Consider the following 9822-nt stretch of genomic DNA (forward strand, 5'->3'; position numbering starts at 1 on the left):
GAGCTGCTGGAGTTTGGGAAGTCGGTAGACAGCGACCCCTAGTGCCCGCTGCCGACTCGGCCGGGCGGCCCCCCAGGGCCCTCAAGGGCGGGCCTCAGGAAGCACCTGCTCCACAGGACCAGTGGCCGCCCTGCGTCTCCCCCAGGTGGCTTCCTTGTTTACAAGCCTCCTGCCCTGATCCCTACGTCACTGCCTGTGGCCACTCCTATTTCCAGTGACCGCTCCAGGAGCAGCTCATTCATCTTGGCCCCTGCCCACGAAGTTGCTCCCCTACCCTTCTCCCTTAGGGCCCTCCCCCAGGCTTAGGACCAAGGCCTCAAGGCCTTCTCTCTCCCCTTCATTCTAGGCGGCGCTTGGTTTCCAGGGATCTAAGAGCTGTGTCTTCCCGTTACCCTGACTCAACGGAACCCTGTTCTGTCAGTGCCAGGGAAGACTGGGGCCTTTTTCCAGGAAAGAGGAAGCAGCCTAGGGCCAGATGGTAGGCTTAGGAGAGGAGAGAAGGGGCAGGGGAGTCCCAGGCTGTCTTAACCAAGTGCTCTGGAAGGAGGGAGCAATAGGGTAGTTTGTTTAACTAACATGTATTAAGCATCCATTATGTGCAAAGACAAGCCCAAAGCTGTTCTAAGCAAGTGACCAGCCAATGGCAGGCCAAGGTTTATACCTAATACGCAACTGATTGAGGGGGGACACAGTACCCCCGAGCTCTCTATTGGGCATGTCTAGGTGTGAGGGGGAGACTTCGGCAACATAGGGCGAGGGAGTGGGAGCCGTCCAAATCCTCCTGGAACAATGGAAAGGGAACAGGATTACGATGCCCTCTACCCACCCAGTGAGACCCCCCACATACACACACATTTACTCCCACTCTTGCTTCTGGGGGAAGATAGGGAGTCTGAGGCTCATCAAAGATTGGCAGTTTCCAGCCCTCTAAGTTGGCAGAGGCCTGAAAAGCCCCTGTTGTTCTAGTGGTTGGGAAACTCTGCAGGGCAAGATTCCACCTGGACTGCAGGAGATAAGTCTTGGGAAAGGATTTGGCTGCAGGGAGACAGAGAAGCCTGCACGCACCAGCCAGGTGCCCTGACCCCAGCCTGATTCCGGGAACACTCATTTGTTCTTTTATTTCAGTTTGGCAGCTGATAGACCACACCCATAGGGCCAGGCACTGGACTGTGAACACCAGTCCACGGAGCAAAAGGTGCTCAGCTGATGTCACAGGAACACTCCGCTCCAGGACTCTTTAGCTGTGGCTTAGCCGCCAGCCACAACAAAAGTGTAATCTGGAGGGAGGGGCAGGTCACAGGACTAGATAGAAAGAAAACATATCTGCCAAATGCCATGGATGGTGGCAGTGGCAGTCTCACCTCCATGTTGAACCTCAACATTATGGCTAAATGCCAAACAGTGGTATGGCAGTACTAAAGCTGGGCAGAACCTGGGCACGCAGAGATCCAGGCTGACAGAGAGGGGCAAAAGCAACATCTAGCATGTGTAAGGGCTAGTGGGGGTAGGAAGAATGAGGGGCTTAGATTCATGGTTAGGCAGTGGAGACTCCCAGAAAATTCTTAGGAAACTAGGGAAGGAATAGACTGAGGAAGCACTGGTGGAGAAAAGGACAAATCAGCGCCTCCAGCTGCCAGAGAACAAAGAATTCTGTGGGAAATGGCACCACCTGCTGGCCAAAGGGAGGAATAGTTACTACTCCAAACTTAAGATGGTGGGTGGTAATTTCCAACAGAAGCCTGGAGCCGGAAAGGATAGAGTGGAGACACAAGGAAGCCAGCAAGAAATGGCAAAATCGTCCTGTCACACCTCCAGGTGAAGGAGCAAGGGCCAAGGCTTGAAAGCATGCAGGGACCTGGCAGCCTCCCTGTGGCACCCCAACCACTCCTGGAGATCACTCACACGCCCTTTAGTTCAGCATCAACACAATGCCATCAACTCCAGAGCCATCAGAGCAGTGCAGACAGTTTAATGCTCTCCATCCCATCAGCAGCTCCCACTGTCCCCCTGAGGCCCTCTTCCCAGGGCACCCCTCACATTGGAGCTCCAGTGTGCACAAGAGCATGCCCACCACCTTTCCCACCCCTCATGCCCAGGACTTGGGAGAGGTTTTCTTTTCATTTCTGGGACCCGGGGGCAGACAGGAGACAGGGCTTCTTCGGAGAAGAGGCACACAGAGTGAAATGGAAGAATGGTACTCTCACTCTCGGTGAACAGGCTGTGTGCGGAGAGTGAAAAGGAAAAACGAGCTGTTAGGTGCAGGGGGACAGGAATTCGGTCAGATTTGTGACCTCTCCAGGCTCATATCCCGGCAGGCTGGGAGGCAGGCTGATCCGGGTAACAGCCGCTCCAAGGCAGCTCTGAAGAACCGCACAAGCGGCTGGCAGGTGCTGACCCCTCATGGGCGACAGCTATAATTCCACTCCCCCTGCAGTCTCCAGATGACTGAGCACACACTGCGACGTAGCCTTCCCAAAAGCAGCAAACAGCTGCCCCCACCTGCCTGCCCACCCAACAGGGTGACTCCCTCCTATAGCCAACTGAGGTGCTCCTCCTCGTAGCGCTGGGGGTCGATGAAGGGCCGGTCAATGGAGCGGATCATGAGCTCCCCACAGTACACACACTCAGCAGCTACCAGTTCATCTAGGTCAGCCTTGAGCTGTTCCCGGCTGGGTCCCCCTGCGGCAGCCCCACCCTCGGCCTCCTTCGCTCGGGCAGAGCCCTTGGTGGGGGGTAGAGCAGCCCCCAGCTTTCGCTGCAGCTCCTCCAGCCGAGCCTGTTTGTAGGCGGGCAGGCCGGGCCGCACGGCCTGCAACAGGCAGTCAGCGTGGAACATGTGGCCACAGAGGAAGAGGTAAAAAGGGCGGTTGAGCAGGGGGAAGTCGCAGGTGGCACATTTGTCCTGGGGCTCCACGGTGCCATAGCGGCCCCGCAGCTCTTGCAGGTCTCGCCGGATGCGCTGGGCGCTGGCTGTGGCCTCTTCCATCTCCCGCTGGAGCTCCTGGATGTGGTGGTTGTAGGCCTTCAGTGAGCTGCAGATCGCCTCCTTGAAGTGGTCGATGGTGACGAAGTCCGGAAAGAAGGGCAGCACGTCCTCAATCTTGAGCAGGGGGCAGCTGGCCAGGCAGGCCATGGCCGTCTGCACGTCCTCCTCCTCCTGCACCACGTGCCGGGCAATCTTTAGCCACAACTTCTTGCGCAGCTCCTCATCGTCCTCAGGCAGGTCAGCACACTGCTTGGCCAGATCCACATCCACCTGAGGGGAGACCGTGTGTGTTAGGGTCTAGCCCCTCCCCACCCAGGAGAGACCATAAAAGACACAGATGCCCTGGGAGACCCTGGGCCTGAGGAGAGGCTGGAAGGCAGGACTCCCAGCAGTCCCGGCAGCAAGCAAGGCAGGGCTTCCAGGGCCGGGAGGTACCTGTCCCAGTGACAGGCCTGTCTCTGTCACAGCTTTGGAAAAGCTACTTATAATTGTGGGGCTTCAATTTTAGTGAGTTTGAAAATGACCTGGGGAATGCAAACGAAACACAGATTTTTGGGCCCCGCCCACAGACATTCTGATTAAGTCCTTTAGGAGATAATCCATGATTTGAGAAATGTCACTCAGCATCTTCCCCTTCTGCAACTGTGACCATAATACAATAGCTGGCATGTACGTAGAACTTACCTAAGCGCCAGGCCTATGTTGAGTGCTTTTCATACACAGTACTTTAATCAACCCTCTGAGGAAAGTACTACCATATTACCCCCATTTTGCAGCTGAATCATCTGAAGCACAGAGAGATTCAGAAACTAGCCTGAGAGGCAGAATCTGAATTCATATCCTGACTTTGGCGTCCGTGTTCTTAACCCCTACACTACAGCACTTCTCTACAAAGGAGGCCGCAGCCCCCAGCCACAGTCACCCCCCCAACCCTTTAGCATCTGAAGCTGCTGTGCTCCAGGCCCCTGTCTTAGATCAGCTCACCTGCAGGGCCAGGTCCACGGCCTCCTCATAGAGCTCCAGGACCTTGTAGACGTGGACACAGGCACGGTGGTGGCCATGCTCCGCGCAGAGCCGCAGTGCGTACTTGAGGTCGTAATGCACTCGGTGTGGGCTGGCCCCAGCCTGCTCGAGGTAGGCGAGTAGTGAGGCTGGCTGGCCTCGGGCATAAAGCGTCAGCAGGTAATTGTGAATGGCCTGCTCAGTCTCTCCCAGCACGTTCACGCAGAACTCCATGTAGCGGATGGCCTGGCTCACCTGCTGCGCCTCGCCACCCTGGCTATAGTTCACCAGGGCAGGGATGAGCTGCCGGGCATCCAGCCGGCTGCCCAGCTCAATCCAGGCGTCCACCAGCTGGCGGGGGATGTGATGGATGAGGACGGGCGAGAACTTGTAGAAGAGCTGGGGGTCCCGGTGGCGGGCAAGGACGGCTAGGGCCTCCTCGTAGGCTTCATGCTGGCAGTGGTATGCCACCACCCGCTCGTAGTCCTGCATGATCACAGCAAAGTACACCATGTGTTCTGTGTCCCCATGGCTGGCGAGCAGCTCGTGGATGGATGCCCGGCTGGCAAAGAGCCACTCCTTGTGGCGGGGGCTGCTGAGGAAGGCACGGAAGCGCTCCCGTGTTTCCCGGTAGAGGGTCAAGGCCTCTGGGTCACCCTGCAGAGCCCCCAGCCGGCTCAGGTAGAGCTCTGTCAGCCAGGTGGTCAGCAGCGTGGCCTGTGTACGCTCAGCTGGCTTCAAACTGGCCAGTTTTCGCTGTAGGAACTCAGCCAGAGCCTCTTCCTGTCGGGCCTCCAAGAACTTGAGGGCTATCTCCTCAAAGTAGCTCTGGGTCTGGGCATAGCAGCGGGCGCTCTCCAGATAACGATGCTGGCGAAAGCAGAAATCGGCCTCCCGAGCCAGGACTGTGTCCAGGCAGTCAGGCCGCTCTCGACAATATTCTTTGGCCAGGTCGAAGCGGTTCATGTCCAGGTAGGTGCGCCACACATCCCGGGCCTCCCGCTGCACATGGTAGCGGAAGACAGCCCGCTCGGTGTAGGCCCACAGGTGGCCCGTGGAGGAGTCCTTCACCATGTGCCTCAGTGGGCCGAACTTCTCCAGGAAGTGATCCCGCAGCACCACCTGCCCTGTCAGCGTGCACACTGCCTCCACCCGGTCTGCCAGCAGCAGCAGGAAGTGGAACTGGGTCAGGACGATGGCCAGGGGTGGGCTGGCCCCAGGACCTACCCCCTCTGGGTATTCCCAGACTCGCTCCTCGCTCAGCAGGGAGTCAGGACGCCCATTGTCCAATGCTCCATACAACACGCCATCCCCCATCATCCAGGCAAAGGCTCGCGGTGCAGAGCGCAATTTGGGAGTATAGAAGGCCAATTCACTGTAGCCCAGGCTGCTGGGGAACTCCCGGAATGGTGGTGGGTGGTCAGTGTAGGCAGCAAAGAGCCCCAAGAAGCCCTGGGCCTCGGCTCCCTCTGCTGCTCGGCTTATGAACTGGAAGAGGCGCTGCCGAGTGGTGGCAATAACAAAGACACGCCCATCAGGGCCCCGCTCAGCCTCGAGGGAGCACACAGGTGCTGGACCTCCTTCTTCATTTAGCACGTACAATGGACGGAAATAGAGATCTGGGGCAGGGCCGAAAAGCCCACCCTCACTGGCTGAGAGCTCTGCTTCAAAGATCTGGCCTTGGGCAGTGCCGACCAGGATGGGGCCTGTGCTGCTCTCAGTGCCCAGGGCCTTGTTCCAGCCCACACTCTCCACCAGCTGCCCCTTCCAACGTGCCAGTGGCCGTACCTTCTGTCCATTACGGTTCACGTAGAGGACCTCGGTGCTGCTCAGAGCAATCAGCAGGTGAGAGCCTGGAGTGGGGGAGAGCATGGCACCCTAGAAGATGCTGCCGTTCCCACCCTGGGCCTCCTCCTTGCCCCTACCAGCCTCAGATCCCACCCACCCAGGCAGTGATTTCACCTCAGCCTCACCCCACCCCGCCCCCACCGCAGACCTCCACCGCACGTACCAGTGTGGTCCAGGAACATCTTATGAACTTTGGCGTCATCTTTGCGCCCCAGCTCCACGTGGTTGGGTTCACTTGCCTTGCCCAAGTCAATGCTGTCGGGACAAGAGTCAGCATCACTCCCGAAAAGGGCAGAGCCTTTTTCAAAATCACAGACCTCTTTATAATTTGATGAGACCCACAGCCTTTCTTCCCTGACATCTACAGATACACGAAAACTCTGAATGCAATCCCAAGGGAACGCTAAACCACATACAGGGTCCTACTTAAGAACCTTCAGTTTTGAGGATTCCCCCATCTCATTTTGAGAAGTCACTAAGCAGAAAAGTCTTTTCCCTCTGCTCAACCGATCTCCAGTGCATCTGGGAAGATGGGCAGGGGTATCCCAGATTGGTAGGGTAAAGAACGAACAACAAATAGTAGCTAATGGTTACTGAGCACTTTCTATATATCAAGCACCACGCCAAGAGTTCAATCTAGTATGATCTCAATTAATCTTCACAATAACTTTGAGGAGTGCTCCTGTTTGAATTATATTTCCCTTATTAAATTCTTTTCAAATTATATGCTCATGCTACCTAAAGAAATCAGTGCAAACATGTATAAAGAAAAAGCTGAAAATTTTCTTCTCAAATCCCCATTAATCTCAATGGAGAAACTGATATTAACATCTTTCTCCATGCTTATAACATTAATAGGGTTGTTTTGTCACTGTTTTTACAAAAATGCTTTCATATTGTATGTGTGTGTGTGTGTGTGTATACTAGTTTATAACTTTCTTTTCTCAAGTTTTTAATATCAATATGTCAAGTAATTTGCTAATCCAGGTCTACCTGATTCGTAACGATATTTCATGAATATTCTACTGGGTCAACAGAATCAGCTCTAACTCATTGTTTTAATAACTGCATAATATTCCCTGTTATGGCAGAATCATAATATAATCATCATTTTCCTGGTGATGGGCATTCAGCTCGGGTCCAGTTTTTACTACCACAGATAATGCTATAATCAAGATCCTTGTATCTATATCCTTGCAAAGCTGGTACTTTTCTTCCTATGGTTAGGTATTCCCCAAAATGGGATTGCTGGGTCAGTGTTATATATATGTAAAATTATAATAGACATTGCCAGGTTACTTTTCCAAAAGATGGTGGCAATTTATACTCTCACCAGTAGTGTATGAGAGCCCACTTCTGTGTATCTTCACCAGCAACACATATTACTGTTTTTAATTTTTGCCAATCTGATAGGTTTTTTAAAAAATGGCATCTTGCTATTATTTTAATTTGCATTTCCCAGAGGTTAAAAATATTTTCAGATGTTTAGTAGAAATTTAGAGTTTCTCTTCTGTGAATTGCTTGTTTATATTCTTTGCCCTCCCTTTCCTACTAAGTTGTCTTCTTATTAACTTGCAAGGCCTTTTTAAGAAACAAGGATGTAAATTGTTAGTCATGTGGAAAAACATTATTTTTCCACCATCTTTTGTCTTGACCTGATTCATGTGCTGTTTTTTTTTTTTTTTTGTCACAATAGCAATTACTATGTAATCAAATACATCTACCTTTTTCCTGTGGCATGTGGATTTTCTAGTTTAAATATGACGGTATTCCTTCAGTCCAAGAACACAGAAATTTATTAAATTTCTTTTAATATTCACATTGTTTATTTTTTATATTTAAATAATTATTCCACCTAGAATTCATTTTTTGTGATAGAGGCTTAGCTGTTTTATCCCAGATAAACAATTTTGCTAACACCTTTGCCATGTATTTTATTTATTTATTTCCAGTTTTATTAAGATACATTATTTCTATTTAGAGTGGATTTATTTCAGGACTCTAGACAGTTCCACTGATCCATGTGACTAACTTGGTGGCTTGGTACTGTCTTTTAACAGATGAAGGGACACATTTAGAGAGACTAAGTGACTTGTTCAAGATTCCATAGCTGGTAAGGGGGAGAGCTGGGATCTGAATCCAGGTCTATCTGATTCTGAACTACTGTGCTACATTGGTTCTCTTTGGGAAAGCTATTTCCTGAAAATTCCAAATCTATTGTTTCACCTACCCAGGTGGGTAGAAAGGCCTGAGTCAGTTAAGAATCCCCAAATACCACCATTCCACTCCCTAATCCTACATCTTTTGAGCCCTCACTTACCGGAGCAGTGTATCCTTGCCCAGGCTCATGCAGAGCTGATTGCAGGAGACGACAAGACTGGTGATACGCTCAGAAGGGGTAAAGTCAATGCGTTGCTTTGTGAATATGGGCACTTCCTTCTCTAGCTGGGCATTCACATACCCTACAGGGGAAAAGCAAAAAAAAGGTTAGCTATGGAAGAGACGGAGGAAGGGCAAGGAGAGTCAACAACAACAATTAAAAAGCAGTGCTCCTCTCCACTTTCCCAACATATTCCTACTCCAGGACCTCGATTAACAAACAGTTTAATATAAATATGTCAAGTAGTTTGCTGATCACCTCTACATTAGGGATACTGGGCTGTTCCCCACACTTCTGACAGCATTGGAGGGGCTGATTTTTTGAAACCTTGGGATACTGTTACCCCATGATGTACCTGCTCCCAGTGGTAATGGGGGAAAGGGTTGGGCGTTTTCCCTTAGCAGTCTTTGGCCCTACAACCCCAGCTCAAGTAAAAGTCACCTAGTTCTACTCTCTCCCCTCCTCCCTGCCCACGCAGTAACACTCAGTATGTCTACAGAAGAATGAGGGCAGAGGGAGTCCTGGAAAACTGTTCCAAGCAGCTGGTTAACAAACTGAAGCTACTTTCTAGCGTTTACTCTCATTCCTTTACCATTGCCCAAAATACCTCAGCACTTCAGACCCCTCTGCCAACTCTATACTATTTTCTACAAAAATTTCCCCTCAATACCAGGCTGCACCCAGCTTTAGCAAAAGCCTAAAATATTTCATTTTCTCCTGTTCAGTGACAAATTCCATCTAGGATCATTGCTCCTTCCCCTACAACATCATCCTTTCACTAGTTTCTTTGCCCACTCTCTTCCTCCCACCTCCAGAAGGGGCCTGGTGAGAAAAGCACAGAATTAGATGAAGCTTGAAGCCTATTCTCAGTTCTCCCAACTGCAGTCCTGTGGGCAAGTCACTTCCTTATCTGGGTCCCAGTTCCCTCTTATAGGACCCTAGTGGCAGGGTCTAGATCACGCGGCTGCTCTTGGGGTTCTTTCAAACTTCTACCACCCACTAACTTAGGGGCCAAGAAAGGCTCAGGAGAATCAGGGGCCTAGACCCAGACTGCACTTCCAGGAGGTGAACCAGAGCTTTTGGAGGCCCCCTCCCCACTCCTCCCACACGCAGGTGCCAGGAGAGCTGAGAAGAGCAGCAGCGCCCTCCCCTCCCTTACCCGAGTGGGGGATGCCCACGTTGGGGCAGCCGGGCTGCAAGACGGCCGAGCGGGATAGGGAGTCCTCGTATTCATCCAGGATGGACGCCATGGTGTCCGGCCTCTGGACTCTCCGTCCCGGGCCTAGGGATTACAACAGGGCTCCCCCCCAGGGATCCCTGTCACCCCGGATTGGAGCCTGCCACTCCCCAGCCTCGACAGTAATCTGACAGGTCCTGGCGATCCGCTACCGATTCCTCCTCTTTAAAGTCCTGAGGATTTTTATGCTCACGCCTTATAGAGCGACAAGACCGGGTAGCCCTCCCCCTTGAATCTGGCGCAGTCCTGCCCCCCACTCCCACCGGCAAGAGATCACCCGCTGCCTTTAGTAGAGCCCAGGTGATCCCAACCTCGCCGTGGCAACTCAGCTGACTCCCGCCCCCGGACGCGCGCCTACAACGTAACTTC

At 52.3% G+C, this 9822-nt stretch overlaps 1 protein-coding gene across 2 annotated transcripts; it reads right to left on the reverse strand.

Annotated features, from left to right (window-relative positions):
• Positions 1 to 1949: 1949 nt before the first annotated feature.
• Positions 1950 to 9800, reverse strand: VPS18 (VPS18 core subunit of CORVET and HOPS complexes). 2 transcript variants are annotated; one of them, XM_019725459.2, is made up of 5 exons: positions 9376 to 9800; positions 8157 to 8298; positions 6000 to 6091; positions 3971 to 5841; positions 1950 to 3256 (listed from the first exon to the last, which is right to left on the reverse strand). In XM_019725459.2, exons 1-5 carry the CDS (start codon positions 9464 to 9466, stop codon positions 2531 to 2533), a joined length of 2922 nt encoding a protein of 973 aa, XP_019581018.1. In that variant the 5' UTR covers positions 9467 to 9800; the 3' UTR covers positions 1950 to 2530. The 2 variants fall into 2 exon arrangements, with proteins under 2 accessions (XP_019581018.1, XP_019581019.1); XM_019725460.2 differs by lacking the exon at positions 9376 to 9800 and having other exon boundaries at positions 6000 to 6134; positions 8157 to 8294.
• Between the last annotated feature and the right edge of the window lie 22 nt (positions 9801 to 9822).

Source organism: Rhinolophus sinicus, linkage group LG03 (genome assembly GCF_036562045.2).
Source record: "Rhinolophus sinicus isolate RSC01 linkage group LG03, ASM3656204v1, whole genome shotgun sequence".
Classification (NCBI taxonomy): Eukaryota; Metazoa; Chordata; class Mammalia; order Chiroptera; family Rhinolophidae; genus Rhinolophus; species Rhinolophus sinicus.

Excerpts from the sequence above, each read along its gene's own strand:
- VPS18 (XM_019725459.2), bottom strand. The coding sequence starts at position 9,466 with ATGGCGTCCATCCTGGATGAATACGAGGACTCCCTATCCCGCTCGGCC. Across the intron at positions 6,092-8,156 it reads GGCAAGGATACACTGCTCCG|CATTGACTTGGGCAAGGCAA; the intron begins GTAAGTGAGGGC and ends TTGTCCCGACAG. Across the intron at positions 5,842-5,999 it reads GATGTTCCTGGACCACACTG|GCTCTCACCTGCTGATTGCT; the intron begins GTACGTGCGGTG and ends CCCCCACTCCAG.